A 22,590-nucleotide genomic window follows, 5' to 3' on the forward strand; every position below is an offset into this window, starting at 1 on the left:
GCACAGAGTGGGGATCAGTAGCCTAAACACAGCACCTGCCTCAGTGGTCACATAGTAACGGTAATTGGTCTAGAGACTTGCATCTCCAGTAAGAGGCCCAGGCCTGCAGCCTCCTACTGAGACAGGAACTTCAGGGACTGAAGGGGAGAGCCAACAGGTGGCCAATCAATTACTATGGGCAAACCGAGCCAACATGTGGCTTAGACGGTGGTTGGTGCGGAATAACTGTAAGTAGACCTAGACAAGTATGTGCTCACATTTTAAAAAAAGTCTAAAACCTAAAGAACATGGATATCTGGAATAATTTATTTCATAATAATAGCATTCATTTATTGTAGAAAGGAGTCATAACAATGGTTTAAATAATTTAAGCCATACATTACAATACAGAGTGATAAATTCCCTTAAAAAAAAATTCTAGTAATTTCATCATAAGTGATAAAGCACTGGGAGGTTATGAAATGCACATTTCTTCTATCTGTGGAAGGCCAAGATACAGTTTCCAGTGAACCGTAAATGTCACCAAGTTTTAAACTGCTGACTACACTTTTGCAGAATGTTATAGTGGAACAGGTCAGAAGATTTCTATGTCCAAGGTTAATTTAAATACAAAGTACTTCTTGAAATTCACTAGCTTTGTTTATACAAGAGTGGAAAGCAAAAAAAAAACAAAAAAACAAAACATTAATACAATTGCTCAAGTAGAAAGCTGGTTAAACTATCGCAAAAAACACTTTGAAGATAAAAAGTACGAAAAGGCAAAATCTATAGAAAAAAAAAAATTTAAAAAAATTTGGCAAAATGCAAAGCGATTTAAGCAGATGAGCAGATTATTCTATTTATGTTTATATTGTAAACCTGCCTTGTGAAGCCACGTTTAGATTTAAAAAAAAAAAAAAAAAAAAATGATTAAATTTAAAGGTACTAACCCACAAAACCGATTACCATGCATCAATGCAAGCTAAATTAATCTTAAATTCTGCTAGAAAATGGCAAAGTGTCAAAAACTCAAAATAACATCATTAGGCATTAAAGTTTTGATTAAGGCCTAATGTGTGTTCTAATCCCCAATGCATCCCAAAGCATGCATGAGCCAAAATGTAATATCAAAAGGGAAATTTAGAGATGTCGATTTCTAACATTTTGATGTCACTGCTTAGAGTAAAAAAACAAAACAAAAACACATACACCTGCATGGATGACAATGTTACAGCAACTCTTGTGCCCTAGTATACAAAGAATATAAAAATAACTTAATGTATTGAGCCTGTGCACTACAGTCAAAGTATATCAACTAACTAAAAATGGCAATTTTAAATGATACAATAAGGTGGGTTTGCAGCAGGGTCACTTGGGTCCTTCCTAGTAGAATTCACATGTTGGGTTGTAATGCCATTCTTCATTTTGTTATCTGATTGGCGTCAGGAAATTCAGATGGACATGGTGCACTGCAAGAACTGCAAGTAGGGGAAAAAATAAACCATTAACAGCTTTTATTAAAGACACAAGGGGAGATTAACAGACCATTCCACCTTCAGCAAATATCAAACTGCAGTTCTAAGTGCCGGTGCTGGCTAATACATGGCAGATTCTGGGGGAATATGTATAGACAGTGTGTGCATAATTATACCTATGACATCAGGAAATCTTTTGTTGTAAGAAATGCTGTGCGCAGCCAAACACACATGTTTTACAGTGGCAGTAATCTTCCATCGTCTTATGTTTGGGCAGCTCATCAAGCACTACAGACTAGACCAAGGGCTGCAAGAGGATGGCCACTAACTGACAATTGCATTTCACATATGATTTTTCTGCAGTTTCAGGAACGACATCACCAAAGACTAACAATCAACTACGCTGTTAAATCTACAAGCATGTGTACAGACAGGGAAGATATCCATCTCAGTCTTCGTATATCTTATGTCCCCCTCTGTAACTACAGAATAATTAAGGGACACCTTTTATTTCATAAATTACATAACCAGTACATTGCCCCCCCCCCCCCCATTCCCCCTCCATTTATTTTCTATGGGACTGTCCGATGGAAGTTGAATTGCCCTCCACTCACGCTTGCGGACCGTATAAGACCTTGCGGTGCTCCATTTTATTACCACAGAATAGGTCTGGCCAACCTGTGGCTTTCCAGGAGTTGTGGTACTACAAGTCAAAGCATGCCCTGCCTGTCATCGGCTATTTTCTGGCAAGCCATGGTGTGGCTTGTAGTTTCACAGGTTGCCCAGGTCCGCTATAGAACTTACATGTGGGACATTTTTCAAATTATCACACTTTATTAACACTGGCCTGCAGGTCTAGATAAGTAATACTGCAACAGAACACCCTGTCATTCCAGCAGCCACATCAAGCAAGAATATAGTGCATTTAAGGCAAAAGTGTTTATGGCAAGTCTGCTTAGTTGATACTCACATCATCATACACAAAGTTGACATATCCTTGCTGCATGCCATCTCTTCGCCGAAAGGCATCTGTGTGAACAAGGAAGTGGATAACATCAAACTGCAATATTCTCTCACTGTACAAAAAATAATTCAAGAGATTTAAAGACCATGCATAAGACACCCAACTGGGTCAAAATCATGACCCTGTGACAAATCATCTCAAAATTGGAATGGTTGAGAAGCATGTGTCCTAGACCAAGGACATCAACAGTACTGGAAAAGGAAAGAGGAAGTACAAACGTTTGTTTACAATGACATGTCTGTACACAGTAAGGGCTGGCTGCACTATATATGTAAAACGATCTCTATATACACACACACACACACACACACACACACACACAATCTACAAACTGAAGAGACTTAATACTGACACATGGTTCAATGCAGTAAGGAGAGGGAGAGTGAAAAATGAATTACAGGGTGAGATTCTGGAAGATGTGTGGAATCAGACTAGGGATTTGCCGAGTGCTCCAGCAGATGTGGAGTGAGGAGAGCGGAAGATCAGCCTTGTTGCAGCATTTAGGATGGACTGAAGTGGGGACAGATGGGAGGTTGTAGTAGTCAAAGCAGGAGAGGTGAGAATAGATCTATAAAAATCTGTACTCTTCTCCCACACTAATAGTTAAACCCCATAACTATTGGTTCAGTTTATCACTATAAATTCTATGCATTCTTCTCAAATAATAGAGGCATACGGAGGCTTGCATTGAAAACCATACAGCCTCCACTATAGCACATCCCTTTAACTATATATTTTCATGCACTCATTTTTAGCACTTTATTACATGACCGCTGTTTGGAACGTTATCTTAATTCTTTTTCCTATGTTAAAATCATATGCAAAATGTACTTGTAGTGGCTACTATTGTTTGGTCCATTTGTCAAGCTACAGGGTATTCAGTGCGTTAAAAAATATTAATAATCTGTTTTTCATCTCTATTGGTAAAGTCAATCTTTTTTAAAAGAATATACAACTGCAAAAGTTAAAATAGAACAAGCATAAATGCAGTAAATATTTTAAACCACCAATAAAAATATTGTAATGAAAACTATGTAAACAACTCAATAGAAATCAAGTATATGCAATCATGACATTTTACAGGCATTTATGCTTAAAAAATAAATAAATTATATTATATTTTATTATAATATATATATACTAAAAATAAAAAACTACACATTTAAACAAGCCCACACAAGAAAACATGTATGTTCTATTCTTTTAAATGCACGAGTGCGCTCAACAGTGAATCTAAAAAAACACACATATTACACACACATCACAGATTTAGAACCACTGTCTTTAATACACACTGCATCTACCAGAGCTCTGCACAGGGTTCCAATTGATGGCTTTTGCTTCATTCACACAATTAGCCTGACTTACGCTAGCTACACTATAAACAATCCTCAGAGCAGAGGGAGAATCTCTAGTTTGACACATTTGGACCCCCCCCCAAAAAAAAAAAAAAAAAAAACCCCCAAAACAAACCACAACAACATTTGTACTAAATGTTATGTACACAGAATACACAACTGCTCACTATTAAAGTTTGGCACAAGTATGCACGTGTCATTAACCATTATAGTATGGTACATTTTTATATGATAACAGGAGATAACAGGCTCACACTTCATTGGCTGAAAAGATGCATTGAACAGACCTACCAGAAGAGTCTGGTATTCGTCAAGGTCATGTGATTAGACAGATACACTACATTTAGCTAAAGGGGCTTTATTTTACTTTGCTTACAGCAGTTTTGCATGCTGCCTTTTAACTTGCTAGCCTGACATTCATACATAATACATTTCTACCAACATGGATTACAATTACCATTAACGGTTATGTTTTTATTCTGTATTGCTTTTAAAAGCAGACAAATCTAAGCTACTATGTATTACCTGTTAAAGCACGGAGCTTCACACAGCAGGCAACATAGTCGTCAAAGAATATCCTGCCGTTCTTACAGTAACGCTTTATTACTGCACTCAGAGTCTGTGGATTTAATCTGTAACCTGGAAGAGATGGAAAAAGTGACAAGTGATGTATACGGTCCTTCACAAATATCCATGGACACCATTATAAAGTCTGACAAATTGTATTGTACTAAAAAAAAACAACCCCAAAAAAAACAACCCCCAAAAACAACACACCTTAAAAAGACACCACTGTTAAAAGATCTAAAGCCATGATTTTTATTATGGGAAAACACTTGAAACTGGCAATGAAGGGGATTGAACATCAATCCTTTTCATTTGCGCAGTAGGCGTCCATTTTTTCAGCCTTGGCCCGGTTGGGCAAAGAGAAAAATGTGTTCAAAGAGATTTCAATTTTATGCTTTGGGAAACACTTGCTTGTGTTCTGATTGATGCTGGAGGGTGCAAGTTTCAGCGGCCCTACTACAACCACTTATTCAAGGGACATCATTAAAGTGCCCATTTAGATCACGTACCCATTGACATGATGGCCTGGCTCATCTCGAGAGGCTCCACTGTTCCACTTCTGTCTTGATCAAATGCAGAGAAGTTCTGTTTCCAAGCGCTCAATGCTCCCCATAGTTCTTTGAATTCATTGAACCCCATTTTGCCAGTATGATCCACCTGGTTTAAGTTCGTTAAAGGATTTAAGACTTTCTACCATCATGAGTATTTAAACACATATCTATCATTAGCAACCTGCAGTATCGCTGGTGCATCGTACACAATAATATTAGGCAGCACAGATACAGCTTTTGAAAGGAGTTTTATAAATGTGCTCTAGATTTCTAAAAACAAGGGTATAAAATAATGGTGGGGAAACATTGTGTTTTTCAAGGGCCTTAAAAGAAGCCATTTAAACCCCAAGGGGGATACACATCACCAAGGCAGATGCATCAGACTAAATGGTAAGTGATATAATAGTCAGGTGACAACTCCAGGGGGAGATTCTGTAACTGCGGTTGCCTAAAAGCACCCAAGAAATAACGGTTTGCACTGCAAGATCTAAATCAGTGTAGAACAATAACATTTATATTACAGTGCTGCATCTTTATAATGCTTTCTTAAAACAAAGGCCTAAACTGACGTTACAGTGAGGATGAAGTTAAAGAGAGTGACCTACAATGGATACATATTAATATAATTAATGCCTTTTGCACCAAGAGATGACCTGGTGGTAAGTGTGTGGTATTATAAAGAGGGTGCATTATATCTGGCTTGGCTGCCTTTGCACATTTAGTTGTGCATAACCGCAACTATAAAAGTCTTACCGACAACTGTAGTTTAGAAAACAAATTGCTTAAAACCACTGCTGGTACATGGCGTGGAACTGACCGCCATCTACTCTACCGTAACAGAGCACCATAAAATCATTTTTCAATAAACGCCTGACAAGGAGACTAGACATTATTTTCAAGAGCTACTATGGGGCATTTTATGTGGTAGACAATGCAACATACTTCAAAAGCTTTGTAAGGAATGATTGCTATAAATTGGATATCACAAAAATAACTTCTGCCACATTAGGATATTTCATTTTTTTAAAAAGGAGCAAACTTTGATTTCACAGATTTCTAATTTGTTTTTTGGGAGTCAGACCCCCTCCCTCATAGGTGTTGCATACTTTGAAAATGGAGACTTAGGAAGGTTTAAATTGACACCCTGAGGAAAACTTTTTTGCTAAACTTACTAGGGACCTACAGTAGAGGCCTTGATGTTGACAGCTGAGCTTATCCCAAAATAGCTATATTGGGCACAACATTCTGCTACTTATGTATTTGCAGACACATCGCGAGTTATAGATTGTTTGTTTCAGAGCACAAGACTCTTACTTTCACTTTATTAGGACATGTCAGAATATAAATATGACTAGAGAGTTTAACACACAAAAAATATCGCTAATGAGTTGAAGGTTATTTGTGTAAACTCCCCATATGTGGTCAGTACACAGCTAGTACAGCATACAGGGAGAATTACGTCAACAGGCTCTATGGTGCTAGACCGTTACATCCGCTGGGGGATGGGTGGGTAAGATTGAAGTGTCAACAGGTCATTTTACAAGCAGCTAGAATAGTTTTTGAAAGGATACATCCAACATGGCAATCATAACACGGCACGTTTCCAGGCTGAAAGCTAAAAGGAATAAAATAAAAATTACAACATATTAAAATGATCCAGTTTAGTATTGTCCATAGTTGGGTGATTGCTAATGAAAGGGATTCTAAGGGTACCTTACTATTTCCCCACAAACTTACAGGCAGAATAAACACACCCAGAAAAAACAAACCCAATCCATTTGACTGACCTAACGCATTTGTCAGGTTGTGCATTTAAAGAAATTATTTCATATCAAAATGAGCAAATGAAACTTCATAGTAATAAAGAAGTCATTTTATGGGAGGTTTCTGTACAGTTTTCCACAAGCAGCCGTGCAGAATAGGCGGTGCTGCCAAAGACAGATATTGATTGTTATTTCCAGTCCCTTGTAGAAAAGGAAAAAAAAACAAAACATCTGATTGGCTGCAAATGGCGACACCGCCCCCTTTATTCAGTTACCTGTAGAACCACAGGGAATTAATACCGGACTGTAGAGCTGGCAACAGTTGCTTCTCTGGGAATAAACGCCAGGGGATTAAAGTACACAGGTAACGCTGAACATTGTCAGTTGCCATGGCTGGCCCAATAAGATGTTTCCACAACATTCAATTTCTTCATTGCATTGTCAAACATCTCTATGCTCTCATGTCTTGAAAAGCAATGTTTACCAGTGTTGACAGTCAGGTATCCTGGGTGCCAGGGTCCGTCCTTCAATACTGGTTGGGGCAGTTTATATATTTACTTGGCTGCCTTTTTAACAAAAAATAAATAAAAATAAAAAATACCTGAATTACACCCCCCTACCCAATGCTTGAAAATGCCAACTATAAAACCATAAGAAAATAAATATACTGCTATTATACAATGGTGGACATTCATCTCTAGATTTCTTAACATAGCAAGTTAACTTGTACACATTTCATTAATTTAAAGAAGCGCCTTCTTTCACTAATAGCAAGTTAACTGTCCACGGCGCACAACCCCAGCTTCTGCCTTGCACTAGCTCATATGCGTGCATGAAGTACACTATAAATAAACACGATGGCTTTCTTTTTTTAGTTTATCTCTAGGGTAAGGGTGTGATAACCCTGTCTTACATCTAGTACCGATAGTTAGCTATGCATGTTACGTGTGCCCTACAAACTCTAAAATCATGAACTATGTGAGCAAGATTATAAAATCAAAAAACAAATCTAATGATGGAATTCTAGCACAATTGTAGATGAAGTCTTCATTCAAGTTTCAGCTTTAAAAAAAATAGTATATATTTAAACATGCCACATAATTTCCCAGATCCCATTAAGTTATACAAACCCCTAAAAGACAAAAACAGAAAAAAAATACAGCTCAAAAGGGGCCAAACTATACCGACATGTCTGAAGGACTAATGCTGCATATCAACATTTCAATGAATACACTTGATTGTGTAAGACCATGCGCTGATCATATTAGGTCTCTTAAAAAAAATTTAAATAAAAAAGTTAAATCTTCCTACAAATGTAAGTTGTGTACTGTCAATGGGGGCATGGACTTTTTTTTGACTTACGAGTATAGGACCCATTGACTCCAGCCTGTGTTAAACATCTCTGTAGTTCTTCAGCATCTACTTCACCATCCTACAAAACATTTTTTTTTTTTGTTTAAATAAAAAAAAACACACAAGCAAGGGTAGATAGATACCGAACAAGTACAGAAGGAAAACTAATAAATGATCACTTTGGCAAGACACATAGAATAGATAATGGCCACAGTGAGATTTCATGGGGCACTACCAGCTATAAGTCAGAGCACAAATCTACGTCTATTTGTTTTCACCCAAGTGAAAACTCATCATAAACTTTACACTGATCAAACGTCATTTCTCAGTTTCCAGAAAGGGAATTTCCAAAGATTTCGGTTTTCATTATAAAAACAAAAAACAGATCTGCATGTTTCTGCAATAGAAGAGCAATATGGAAAAGGTCACCTTAAAGAGGAACAGAAAAAAACACAATTTTATAACAGTGTCTAGTATTAATCCCCTCTTTACCCATCTTGTTATAACGACATTTGAGGCTGCCAAATGGACACCACTGTAGGAGAAGCTTCTGGCAGTTTCAATGGGGAAAAGGAAGGACTCCCCCATACCTAACCCTCAGAAAGTGACCCAAATAACAGCACCACAGCACTAAAGTTAAATAACTGCATTTTCTCCATTACATGATCCTGGTGATTCAGAACTAAAGGCAGTTGTATACATATCATACCTGACCAGCCACAGCTGTGAAGTACCCCCACATTGGATCACTTGCAGCATACTGACTTTGTCCAAAGTAGCCACCATGTACATTCTGTGCCATGGCCTGTCCCATCATTTGCATCTGGGGGTTCATGTTTCCAAACTGCGAAGAAGAAACAAAAAAAGTAAAAAATAATTACTTCAAACTGATCAAACAGATAATGAACGTATAGCTCAGAACACAAGAATCTTCTAGTGAAGATTTTCTAACGTCAAGTAGCACAAACCAACAACCTTTGTACCCAAAGGTTCCACACCAAGTCAATAATTCACTCCCCCACAGCCTATAGAAAAAAAGGGCAATCCTTTAAAAAGCACTATAAATGTTTTACATTTCTGCACAAAAGGCAAGGTCATATTTATATTATCTCTTTACATCAGGTTTTCCAGAGACAGGAAACTAGAACTAAAACAATATATATTTATGGAGAAAAGTTGGTTTTGCAAGTCATGCGTATGCCATTTTCTAAGTACGGATCAATTTTAGAACCAACCTTTCCAGAAAGAACACCCTACAACAGTTTATCCCAAACTTTTTCAGTTCAAGGCATCCTTAGGGTCCCCATAAATTTTTCAAGGCACCCCTAAGCCAAAATAATTACCAAGTAGTCCCCCGTCTTGCTCACAGCAGGACCTGGCCGAGGCACCCCAGGGAGCCTAGGAGCACAGTTTGGGAACCACTGCCCTACAAATACCGTCTAATTGAACAAGTGATGCAGGCTTAGAATATTCCTCAACCACCCTCTTATCACTAGGTTACCCTATTACCACCCTTTACACAGTTCACAGACAACCACCCTCTGATCTCCTGACCAACATTGCTGTGTGACTGGATCATACAGCCCACAAAGTACTTTTTATCTTTGCACCAACAACAAAATATGTAGCACTTAACTCATGTATCAAACTCCCATTGTCCCACAGATTGTGAGCTTGCGAGCAGGGCCCTCTTACCTCTCGGTCTGTCTTTACTACCCAGTATTGTTTTATTACTGTATTTGTTCCTAATTGCAAAGCGTTACGGAGTTTGCAGGCACTATATAAATAAATGTTGATGAAGTGCTCATAGTTCACGCTCACAAAATCACATTGGATAAATTCACATTTCACGCATAAAGCTATATTTAGATGGAGAAACATGCTGAAATGCATAGCGGTAAGTAACAGGCTATCAAAGTGCAGTTCAGAGATTATGTTGTCAAAGTCGGATAATTGGATGAAGTCATTCTAAATCAATAGCAATTTACCATGCGACTGCGATTAGTACGCTACGCCACACCGGGGTTAATTACGCAATCGAACAGGTAAACAGCACGTACACTTACAGTCACACCTACATTTGTAAAATTTGGTTACATTTATAAAGTTCCAACCCACATTAATTAATAAGAACTTAGAGATTAATTATATAAAGATAAAACAACATTTAAAAAGTTATTTCTGGTTCAGGTCCTCAGAAATGTATGGAGTTTGGTCTCCTATTAATCCACATTTTTACCAGCAGGAATCTGGTATCAGAGGAGCGATTGCGCATAGCGACAGCTAGTTATGAATAGTATGAAATTAATTCTCAAAAGCACTCTTAATGGGTCTGTTTACACCTGTTTTTCGGCAGGAAGACACATATGCACATAAAGCGCTACGGAATATGTTGGCGCTATATAAATAGATGATGATGATATGCAACAGTTGGATTGAGTTGCCCCCACCTTTGGAGAAAGGATCGATTGAACGAACCTATGACCAGCATTCTACTGGAACATCATAAACCCTGAACCAATGAAGAACTTTATATGCAGTTTTGTGTTTGTTTTTTTTTGGTTTTTTTTAAACCAGAGATACAGATAACACTAATAAACTGGCTATACACAGTCAAGTCCATAAATATAGGGACATCAACACAATTCTCATATTTTGGGCTCTATACACGACCACAATGGATTTGAAATGAAACTAACAAGATGTGCTTTAACTGCAGACTTTCAGCTTTAATTTGAGGGTCTTTACATCCAAATCAGGTGAACGGTGTAGGAATTACAACGGTTTCTATATGTGCCTCACACTTTTTAAGGGACCAAAAGTAATGGGACAATCGACTTAAAACCTATTTCATGGACATGTGTGGGCTATTCCCTCATTATTTCATCATCAATTAAGCAGGTAAAAGGTCTGGAGTTGATTCTAGGTGTGACATATGCATTTGGAATCTGTTGCTGTCGACTCTCAATATGAGATACAAAGAGCTGTCACTAGCAGTGAAGCAAGTCATCATTAGGATGAAAAATCAAAATAAACCCATCAGAGAGATAGCAAAAACATTAGGTGTGGCCAAATCAACTGTTTAGAACATTCTTAAAAAGAAACGACGCACCGGAGAGCTCAGCAACACCAAAAGACCCGGAAGACCATGGAAAACAACTGTGGTGGATGACAGAAGCACTTTTTCCCCTGGTGAAGAAAAACCCCTTCACAACAGTTGGCCAAATCAAGAACAATCTCCAGGAGGTAGGTGTATATGTGTTAAAGTCAACAATCAAGAGAAGACTTCACAAGAGTGAATATAGAGGGTTCACCACAAGATGTAAACCATTTGTGAGCCACAAAAACAGGAAGACCAGATTAGAGTTTGGCAAACAACATCTAAAAAAGCCATTACATTTCTGGAACAACATCCTATGGACAGATGAGACAAAGATCAACTTGTACCAGAGTGATGGGAAGAGAAGAGTATGGAACTGCTCATGATCCAAAACATACCACCTCATCAGTGAAGCATGATGGTGGTAGTGTCATGGCGTGGGCATGTATGGCTGCCAATGGAACTGGTTCCCTTGTATTTATTGATGATGTGACTGCTGACAAAAGCAGCAGGATGAATTTTGAAGTGTTTCAGGCAATATTATCTGCTCGTATTCAGTCAAATGCTTCAGAACTCATTGGACGGCGCTTCACAGTGCAGATGGACAATGACCCGAAGCATACTGCAAAAGCAACCAAAAGAGTTTTTTTTAAGGCTAACAAGTGGAATGCTATGCAATGGCCAAGTCAATCACCTGACCTGAATCCGATTGAGCATGCATTTTACTTGATGAAGACAAAACTGAAGGGAAAATGCCCCAAGAACAAGCAGGAACTGAAGATATTTGCAGTAGAGGCCTGGCAGAGCATCACCAGGGATGAAACCCAGCGTCTGGTGATGTCTATGCCTTCCAGACTTCAGGCTGTAATTGCCTGCAAAGGATTTGCAACAAAGTATTAAAAAGTGAAAGTTTGATGTAGGATTGTTTAGTTTGTCCCATTACTTTTGGTCCCTTAAAAAGTGGGAGGCACATATAGAAACCATTCTAATTCCTACAGTGTTCACCTGATTTAGATGTAAATTCCCTCAAATTAAAGCGGAAAGTCTGCAGTTAAAGCACATCTTGTTTGTTTCATTTCAAATCCATTGTGGTGGTGTATAGATCCCAAAATATGAGAATTGTGTCGATGTCCCAATATTTATGGACTTGACTGTATACACACATCTGCTTATTGCTACAAAATCTCTTGTGCATTGGAACCACACTTATCGCGTCAGACAACCTTTATTGGCGACAATAGACATACCTATCAATTGCATCCTACCTGCTTTTAACTTTCTCTGGGTTAAGCTCCCACTATGGTGGGAGACCACACACTATGCCATGAGGGGATCACCACATGATAAAGACTGATGACAGGCGGCCATATCATTCACTGGAAGTGCCACTATCTATGTCTCAGTCGCATAATTACTTTAAAGACTGACAGCAGGGCTTTAGGAATAGCTAAAGTAATTATATTGGCCTGTTGCACAGTGTCACTCTGCTCAATGGTAAACTTCATCATTCTATACTCCTCCACAATAAGGCTGGGTACACAGTGCAGAATTTTCTAACCAATGTGTTCTCTACAATGATTGTACCTATGACTGAAGGGTTGATAGGACGGTCGATTTATGCACACGCACTATACATGTTTTAAATGATTTTTGCACTAACAAACGACTGGTCAGCGATTTCATAGGTCAGGCATAACATCTCAAAGGATTGTGATTCTGTACAAACTGAAAAGATATATAGCCTCCCTGCAGTGATGTGCCAAATAAGATTAAATAAAGGACTGAACATCACAGCACAAACTCCAACAAACAAAATTCAGGAAAAGGAAATAAGTCAGCGCCATTCATTCAGTTTGTTCTCAACTGCGCATTAACAGTATGCATTATATTAAAATAAATTGCTAAAAATCAGGTTTACAATTGCTTCTCCATTAAAAACACATTATTTCCATTTGACCGACGTCCCAACACCGCACCATGTGCGAGAGGTAGAGACATCAGAAATTCACATACACGCTCAGAAAGGTGTCGCTGTTTCAAGAACTATCGACAGTTGGTCACCATCGAGCAATTGGGTTTCGATGTCCTACACACTGCAGGACCGGAAAACTGTTGGAACGAGATTTAGTTCTACCGACCAATCAAATGAAACGATGATCTGTACTTTAGAACAACAGACGTTGATCGTGTAAGTATACACACCAATGTGATATCTGGCCAAACAGTTTATCAGGTGATTGGCCCAATAATTGACTGAAAACACTGTAATGTCTACCCAGCCTTAGTCTTAACTTCAAAGTAAATACCAAGAACAGATGTAAGAGTGGCATCTAACATGCAGAATATTACTGGACTGTAAGTAAATTCTGAAAAATAGGGTAAAATCTTGAAAACCTGGGATGATCTATGAAAATTATGGACAATGAAGTACTGGTCCCACTACTGCAAACCATCAAGATAGTAACATGTCCAAAACAAAGCTCATCTTCTCTCCCAGTCACTATCGCCATTCAAATCTAGACTACACTTTCCTCAGTCACCTGAGACTGCTGTCTTGGGTTCAACCTTCATACTGTCCACTGCTTCACTTCTCACACCCAAGACGCAACAAAAACGCTTTTCTATTCTCCCATCTCCAGCAACAAACTATAACCATATATGGCATTAGTTTTACCAATCTGTGTCCCCGCTTCAAAACAAGTGCAGATGATGACCGATTCTCCTCTCGCTGTCCCACATCCACTCTGCAAATCCTGTTCCCCATATAGTCCAGAAACCAATCCAAATTACTACCTCACAAAGCCCTAAACACCCTTCACATCTCAAAACTCATCTAGGAAAAACTCCCTCACCACTCCGAGGACATATTAGTTATGCTTTTTTAAGTGTACAAGAGTCACGTGGCAAAAACTGGACATCAAAAAAACATCCAGTGTACTCAAATACTGTAAATGTACAGTTTACATAACATGTTGTGAAGATACCGGGTTTTGTGGCCCAATTCTACCCACTTCACACTGACTGGCCACCCACGGGTGCCTTACCATGTCAGGGAAGTCTACTCAGTACCTTCTAAGGTTCTTATAGTGACTCAGGCAAATGCAGTTAGAAAATACAACAATACGGTTTTTGTATCAAAAAACAATCAAGATTATATACAACCAGTAAATAAATACCAGGCAGGTTTACTACAACATCTTTACCTTACCCCACTAGCTTAAGAAGTTACAGTCACCTGGCTGTCCTGACTTGGCGACTCGTGGATCTGCCGATTTATTCCACTGGTAGAGAACGGCAACTCAAAAACCAGCCACCCTGCAGCTTCCAAACATCAATTCTCAGAATGATCATCACCCCCCCTGGAGTGGCTCCTTATATCCAGGGTCAAATGTCCATAGTACTTTCCCATCCGTGGGCAAAAACCTGGCTATCTCCTTAAACATTGGTGACTGCTGGACTAGGGAGTTAGAGGGGAAGAGATGAGCTGTTATTCCACAGAAGCTCCCCTGCGGTTTCACAGACAGAACGTCTCAGGCAGTCCTGTGGAGGAAAATGGGTACTAATTGGACTTCCCCACCTCCAAATATGAGAAAAGTTAATCCCTCCTGAAATTAACCCCCTACACTACTTTGTGATGTCAGGGTCCCCCAGCTGTTCCATACTTCCTGTAGAGAAAGGAGGGGGCAGAACGATTGTAGCAACAGCCCCCCTCACCTGTACCCTGGAAACGGATACCCATAACCCACCTGACTACACTTTAAGAACAATGAATAACAGCTCCACTGCAAAATCAACATACAATATACATATTTACAATGAGCTACATTGTCCCCTTATCCACATATAATTAGACAGTGCAGCTGTACTCTGGTGAGCTGGGGAACAAAACCAGGGCTATAAAGAGTACATGTTATAGTCCACATATTGTGAGAAACGAGGGACAGGCTGGTTAAAGTGTTCTCAAACTCATTTTGTCACATATTGACTGCAGACACCAAAAATATCAACACAAAACAGCTGCTGTTAAGGCTTTAAACCTTTAAAATGACACCTTCAGATTTCCCAATAATGGATATTTACTATGCTTCAAAGTAACGGGGAAAGCAAGAAGGCCAAGTCCAGCAGCACTTCCCAATTCTGCCCTATATGCACACTGTTCAAGTGGAGGTTCCTGACAGCATCCGTCACTTGGCAAGTATTGAGTATTACTTGCTTTGGTATTGCCAGACTCTTGGCACAAAGGGCAAAACTTTAAATTTCTCTTTGGTGTTGGCATGCTCCATTTGTACCAATGCACATTGATTTGCAAAGAAGCAGATGTTTGCAAACGTTGCTGCAAGGAGTTTTGCAAAACTAGGGCATATTCCCTACCTGCACAACAGTGCAAATGCATTTAATTTTGTGCAGCAAGGTTATTAAAATTATATAAGGGTGTAGAAGGGGGACAATAACCATTTTGACATTGCAAAACACACTTGGATTTTGCATCCGCTATGAGCTAGCATAGGACAGATTGCAACACTTAATTGGGACATCAGCTGCACTTCAATGGAAGAGGCTCTCTACTCTAAAAGTCCTCAGGGTAATCTACAGGTGTCATAATTCTCACTATACAATGGCTTGGGAACAGAGCCTAGCACTAGATAGCAGACCCAATGCCAAAGGTAACCTGGCCCAAAAGACAGAAAATATGTAAATGAATGAAAAGGGCCGGTAATTACAAAAACCGTGGCAGCGCTGTTTGCTAAAGTGCCCAAAGAAAGCATCTCTCCTCCACACTGGAAGCGACTGCAAATAACAGTGTTTCTCTAGGGACCATTATTGCAGGTTCCTGGCAGCTACAGCTAAGGTTACAAGCAGCAGTTTTATAACTTTGCCTGGGAATTGAAAAAGAGCTTTGCTATAGTGCTGCTCTGGCCAAAGAGCGTCAAAACTTTGTGCCTGGCAGCCTTAATTAATGAAAGATGTGCTAAAGTGGGAAAGGGGAGGGTGATTGATATTATTTGGGATAATTATATCAGAGCTGTAACTTAGAACTATAGCGCCTGGGGAAGAAAGACAAATGCCGCCCCCATAGCCCTCAAATTAACCTAAAAATATTCCTAAATTGCGCCCCCCTTCAGCATTGCGCCCTAGGCGGTTGCCCTTGTCGCACAGCCTTAGCTACAGCCCTGAGTTATATGCTGCTTATATAAATAGGTATTTTGTTATGTTGCCTGCCAGCATACATCGCCATACCCCTATGAAATTGGGTTACATGGCTTACGAACTAGGACAAAATTGTTGGCCTACAATTTGTGTCAAGGCCTACTCCATTTACATATTTTCTGGACCATAAGCCACACAAGATCTTTATTGTGATCATTAGAGGCATGTGCACACACATACTTGCATGTACTAAGTAAGCAGCAGTGTCGTATCCTCCTCTCCAAAATCGAGAAGTAGCAGCTGCCCCGTAGACAGCTGTGTAGAAGAACCAATCAGCAAGGAACAAGGACAGGTGCTTTTAGATTCCAGAGAGAAAGAAATGCAGATCTATGAGCAGCATTGCTAACACTCAGCGATAGAGCAAACGGTTTGACTGCATCCAGGGCGCTAGTGGTGTCAAGTTTGTATGTCTTGACCATGTTTGTGTGAACTGTGCACTGGCTCCCAGGTCTCACCAATAAAAAAAGCCAAGCAATGAACACAAAGCCCTATATTTTCACCATCTGACACTGCAATCATCCGTGTTAATACTTCTTCATATCACTGGACCATTCCAAAGAATTGATCCAAATTCTCCCTCCAAAAACACATATACAACCCGAAATATACCTCACACACAAAATGCATTGCCTTGTTTCCTTTCTTACCCGCTTCTTTTACATGGCTACTGGTGACCTCTCACCCACTCCTGGGACACGTGCAATCCTAGTATGTTTACCCTCCTCGTTCCATCCCAACACTTTCCACCCACCTCATAGTTCCAATGCCTCCAACATTACTCACATCTTTCCCCTTTTCCTGTGCACTCTGGAATGCAAGATTTTAGCATCCATCCATGATTTAAAGATCCCTGAACCTCCTAGTTATTAACCTGACTTACCTCCTGACACTACATCCTCTTGGCAACTCTTTCCTTTGAAACCAAAGCCAAATTTTGTCTGAAAATCTGTGTGCAGGTCCTTCTGTTTACATTATTGTTGTATGGACATTGTCAAGGTGTGTTTAATAGGCTCTGATAATGTATACTGTATCAATGCATTTTAATATAAATACCAAGGGGGTAAATGTATCAAGCCGAGAGTTTTCCGGCGGGTTTGAAAAGTGGAGATGTTGCCTATAGCAACCAATCAGATTATAGTTTTCATTTGGTAGAATGTACTAAATAATGGATAGCTAGAAGCTGATTGGTTTTTCAAACCCGCCGGAAAACTCTCAGCTTGATACATTTACCCCAAGTGTACAAGGCCCAAGACTGGCATTAGGAAAAGAAGGAATTTCTGTGCAATACATGACTTCACTAAACCAGCAATATATGTCTTTGTCATGTCATCATGTCATGTCATGTTGCATACTATAAATGTTTCACATTCTGACACTTTGTGCAGTTGAAGCTGCGCTACCATCTAGAAAGTAGTTACTCCGCTTTGCAGGAGCCCTGAGGTCTGCTCCATGCAGTTAGTTCCCCCAGGGCTCTAAGAGGAACGGAGGAGAAGATCAGGGGATTGCTCTGTGCCCCTACCACCCCTCTGCCATTTAAAGTTTGTGAACAAAATGGATTTGCTGGTTCTGTATTACAGAACAATCAGAGCAACAGGAAAAAATACAGCTGCATGTAGCAACCATTGAGGTTCTGAGGGGCACCTTAGTTAAATATTTTACATAGGTGAGGGTGCAGCTTTAAAAACCTCATACTTTGCTGTACTCCATAGTGGGTGTGACCATAGAGCCTCAGATTTACTTTCAACAATCTGTTAACCTTAGATATAAATACCATGGAAGTGAAAACCACTTTTATAAAAATACATAAGCTTCCTCTTTAAATTACAATGTTTCAGAAGCCTAGCATCTTGTTTCTCAAGAAAAGTTTAAGACTGCCATATTACAAAAGTAAACATACTATGTACACCTTCACTAATCATATCATGCAAGAGAGAGTACAACAAATTCATACAGTCCTTGCAGGTCAATTATTAAGTGATCATTTGTGAGGAGATACCTACCACAAACTAGTCCTAGATTACTTCTGATTGGCAGAGTGAGAGCAGCATGCTAGTTTAAATCGCAAGTTATGCGCAATTGTTGCTTCAACGAAAACAAATGGATAAGCACATTACCAACATTTAGTCATTCTTAGCTGGGCTCCTCCAAGCCATCTCCTTTTTAAAATCTCTCTAGAGAGTATACAAGTACAGTCGCCAGTCTCTTGCACACCTTTCAGCACGTCGTGTGACAGCAGAGTGGTGATGGTGGGATTTTGCAGTACACTGAACAGATTGAGTCAAGAGTGAAGCTCAAAAGCCTCTCTGCTTGCTATATGATTTTACATGTGACTGTGGTTGCCATGGTAGTCACATGCTATTGCAGTTATATCTTGGACTTGTGCTTACTGACAAATATTTTTCGCTCTACACATATTCTCGTGCACCAAACTCCACTTTGGAACAAATCCAGTTTTACGGGTGTTTTATTAAAGTTTCACTGTCCTGGCATTCTTTGGGGCTTTGTTCTTCCAAATATAAACAGTACAACAGAGAGTTACAATACATGAAGTAGTAAGTTAGAATTCCCAATCCCTTGAAGAGAATATTACTGCTTACTATTTTGTGGGCTGAGCCAATATACAACCTATAAATTCACTATAAAAGACTAAGTGCTAGATTTACTAAACTGCGGGTTTGAAAAAGTGGAGATGTTGCCTATAACAACCAATCAGAATCTAGTTATTTATTTAGTACATTCCACAAAATGACAGCTACAATCTGATTGGTTGCTATGGGCAACATCTCCACTTTTTCAAAGCCAGTTTAGTAAATATACCCCCAAGTCACATCTTAGGGAGATCAATAACTCACTCAGTTTACAGGCCGCATTCTTATTAATTTTATTTCATCCCACTAAAAAGGTTACCACCAATTACTGCAACAATACACTTTAAATACAGAAGCCACAGACTCTGCGTTCTCACATTCTCACAATTCTGACATGCAATTTTTATAAACTGTAAGATGTCCTGGAAGTTGAGTAATTCTTTGCACAGATACACACGTACTCACTTATCAAGCATGTTTGCCATATGTGCCATCCGCAGCTACAACACACTCTATCGCAACCCCATATTCCAGACAGCAAGATTAAAATGCAACTGCCCCAAACCAGATTTTATGAAATAGAATAATATTTTTAGGCCACAGAACCAGTGGCTGATCAGTTGTAGAGCACAGATTCTTTAGGCAGACAACCACTGAATTAAGTATTCAGTGCAGAGCCGTAACTTAGAAGTCTAGCGCCTGGGGCGAGAAAGACAAATGCCGAATCTAAAATATTCCTAAATTGCACCCCCCTTCAGCGTTGCGCCCTGGGCGGTCGCCCCTGTTGCACAGCCCTGCACCAGCGACACCACACACACAAACCTGAACGCACTGGGTAGATGTTGTATACACAGAATTAACTTTCTTGACATATTCACACATAGGTAGACAGAACAGGCTTTAAGCAAAAAGTACACAATCAGATGGAAATGCATTCAAAGAAAATATACCCATGTGTAATTATGTCACAAATGCTGGATACATACACATATGCTACAATATATTTTCATATATATAATAATATATATATATATATCTAGGATTAAAAGCACCTTGTGATTACAATTACTTGATCTAACAAGATTAAACAAGGCCCACTAGCAGCCTAAGAACAAGACCCCCAACTCCATCCAGATTTTTCTAGTAGATTTTTTTCTTCCTCTATATAATAAAGACATGAATGTGGCGCTGTGCATACAATGGCCATATATATATATATATATATATATATATACACAGTATTAAAGTAGGGGATTAGGGTGTAGGATATAATAATTAGCACTAGGCGATCTGAGGTGGAATCATCCATGATCCACGAATGAACATCGTGGTTCCTAGGCCAGACAGGAGCCTCCAGTGGAGGGAGAGGGGGGTGAGCGACACCTAATCAGGATACACGGCTGGTTTAAACCAGACTAGGTGGGCCAAGCGAGCGCTCCCCTCCCCAGCACTGGTCCAGTAAACAGGCAGCGCCCTGCTATACTCACGCCTCCGTATCCGGGGTACGCCATGGTGAGGGCCGCGACGGAGCGGTGACTAGACGGGGACCCTGTGTCCGTGATATAACGAGCGATGTGCGCGTCCCGTCCCCGCTGAGAGCCTCGTACGTGCGAACTCCAATCTCGGAAGTGTAACGAACCAAACACAACCCGCAGCCTGTCAGCGCTCGCCTCTGATTGGCCGGCTTCATGACCACCCCTCCCCCTTCCACCACACTAGGAGACCGCCCACCACGCTGACGTCACGCGAGCGTTGACATTTCCACTCACACAACAACGCCCTGCGCGAGAAGAATGAGCCTCTTCCTCCCGCGGCTTTTTTTTTTTTTTTTGGTTTGGTTTTCTTGTCGGCTTCTGTGATTGGCGGGGTGGCCCACCACGTGACGTCCCGGAGTCTCCCGCTGAAAGCGCTGCGGTGTATTCTTACGCTGACACGTCGTCGTGTGTACACGGTGCAGAGCCGGGAGGCCGGAGCACTGTGGTTACTGGGTCATTCAGTGTAGTCCCTTAGGATTTGTAAGGACATTCAATCTATACATCATAGTTTATGCTTAGTTTAGGTTCCCCTCACGACTTTTTTTTTTTTTTTTAAACAAAAATTATTTTCATTGCACTTTGGCTTTAATAATTATTTGTTAGTGTTACATGTTTTTCTCTTGTTTGTGCTCTGGAACATTCATATCACTGTGAGGAGTTTATATGTTGTCTCCGGGTGCTCCAGTTTCTTCCCACACTCCAAAAACATACTGCAAGATTAATTGTTTTTTCATGAAATTAACCTGAAAATGTAAAGTTCAATTGGGGCAGGGATCGATGAGAATTATTACATATTCTCTACAGTGCTTTGTAAAATGTAGGTGCTGTATAAATAATTCATAATACTGGTAGGTTGAGTTCTAATGAATATAGGGACTCCATAGCAATATTTCCAAGAGATCCCACCCTCTATTTACATCCCCGCATAACACTGCTATGTCCGGGGGTGTAGACAGGGCCGTAACTAGGGCTGTGCGATAGGGGCGACCGCTCGGCGCAACACTGAAGGGTGCAGTTTAGGAATATTTTAGGTTCATTTGGTTGAAATTGAGGGCTATGGGGGTGGAATTTGTCTTTCTCGCCCCAGGCGCTAGAATTCTAAGTTACGGCTCTGGGTGTAGATGTATAAGTATACCGACATCCATAAAAAAACACATTTATTAAAGTACTCCAATGGCTTCCACAGTCACCAGATTTCAATCAAATAGAGCACCTTTAGGATATGGTGTAACTGGGGATTCACAATATGAATGCAAAGTCGACAAATGGGCAGCAACTGCGTGACGATATCATGTCAATATGGACCAGATCTCTAAGGAATGTTTTCAGCACCTTGTTGAATTCAAGCTGTTCTGGGGCAAAGGAGTTGCTACCCAGTACTAGAAAGGTGGCCTCTGAGTGTATATTGTTTTCTTGCACCTCGCCAGCAACGTAAGCTCTTAAGTTCCTGACATACAAGAGTCGTTCTGGGAATGCTATCACCTGTGTTAAAGAGTAAAGCCGTGCTAGTGTGTCTGGAATGTAGCACTTACGCTGCCTCTTTGTTCAGGAAAACACTGAAACCGTAGACTACCCTAGGCAAATATACATGGACAAGCAAAGCATTAGTGGTCTGAATGTTATAGGACACCTTGGCCCACATAAGCGCAATGTTTGGCACAAACCAAACAGAACACCACCCAAAATATAGATGGTGCCAAGCACTACAAAATTCTTGAAAACGTGGCCCTCTGCTAGACAGCTAAAGATGGGCAGGTGGATTCACCTTCAAGCACAAGAACAACCCTAAGCAAACCACCAACGTAACAACATAGTGGCTTAAGGATAGGAAAGTGAATGTCTTTGACTGGTCAAATCAGAGCCCTGACCAAAATCCAATAGAAAATCTGTGGATGGACTTGAAGAGAGCAGTCCAGCGCCGCTCAACACAAAATTTGATTGAACTTGAACAATTCTACAAGGAAGAATGGGCAAATGCTCTCCAATCTAGGTGCACAAAGCTGGTAGAGACATATCTAAAAAGACTGATGGCTTTAATTACAGTAAAAGGTTACTCTACAAAGTATTAAAGCAGGGCACTGATCACTTT

The 22,590-nt window shown here is 40.0% G+C and overlaps 1 protein-coding gene across 1 annotated transcript; it reads right to left on the reverse strand.

The window, feature by feature from the left end:
• Positions 1–304: 304 nt before the first annotated feature.
• On the reverse strand, positions 305–20,640 carry GCA (grancalcin). Its single transcript, XM_075180746.1, has 8 exons — positions 20,454–20,640; positions 8,780–8,914; positions 8,080–8,149; positions 6,526–6,569; positions 4,913–5,060; positions 4,362–4,475; positions 2,425–2,483; positions 305–1,457 (listed from the first exon to the last, which is right to left on the reverse strand). Exons 1-8 carry the CDS (start codon positions 20,475–20,477, stop codon positions 1,431–1,433), a joined length of 621 nt encoding a protein of 206 aa, XP_075036847.1. The 5' UTR covers positions 20,478–20,640; the 3' UTR covers positions 305–1,430.
• Between the last annotated feature and the right edge of the window lie 1,950 nt (positions 20,641–22,590).

This window comes from Mixophyes fleayi, chromosome 7 (assembly GCF_038048845.1).
Source record: "Mixophyes fleayi isolate aMixFle1 chromosome 7, aMixFle1.hap1, whole genome shotgun sequence".
Classification (NCBI taxonomy): Eukaryota; Metazoa; Chordata; class Amphibia; order Anura; family Limnodynastidae; genus Mixophyes; species Mixophyes fleayi.

Bases quoted from the DNA above. Each gene is read 5' to 3' on its own strand.
- GCA (XM_075180746.1), bottom strand. From the start codon at position 20,477: ATGGCGTACCCCGGATACGGAGGC. The intron at 8,915-20,453 runs GTGAGTATAGCA...TCTTCTTCGCAG, and splicing joins CGTACCCCGGATACGGAGGC to TTTGGAAACATGAACCCCCA. The intron at 1,458-2,424 runs GTGAGTATCAAC...CCCTACTTGCAG, and splicing joins TCAACTTTGTGTATGATGAT to TTCTTGCAGTGCACCATGTC.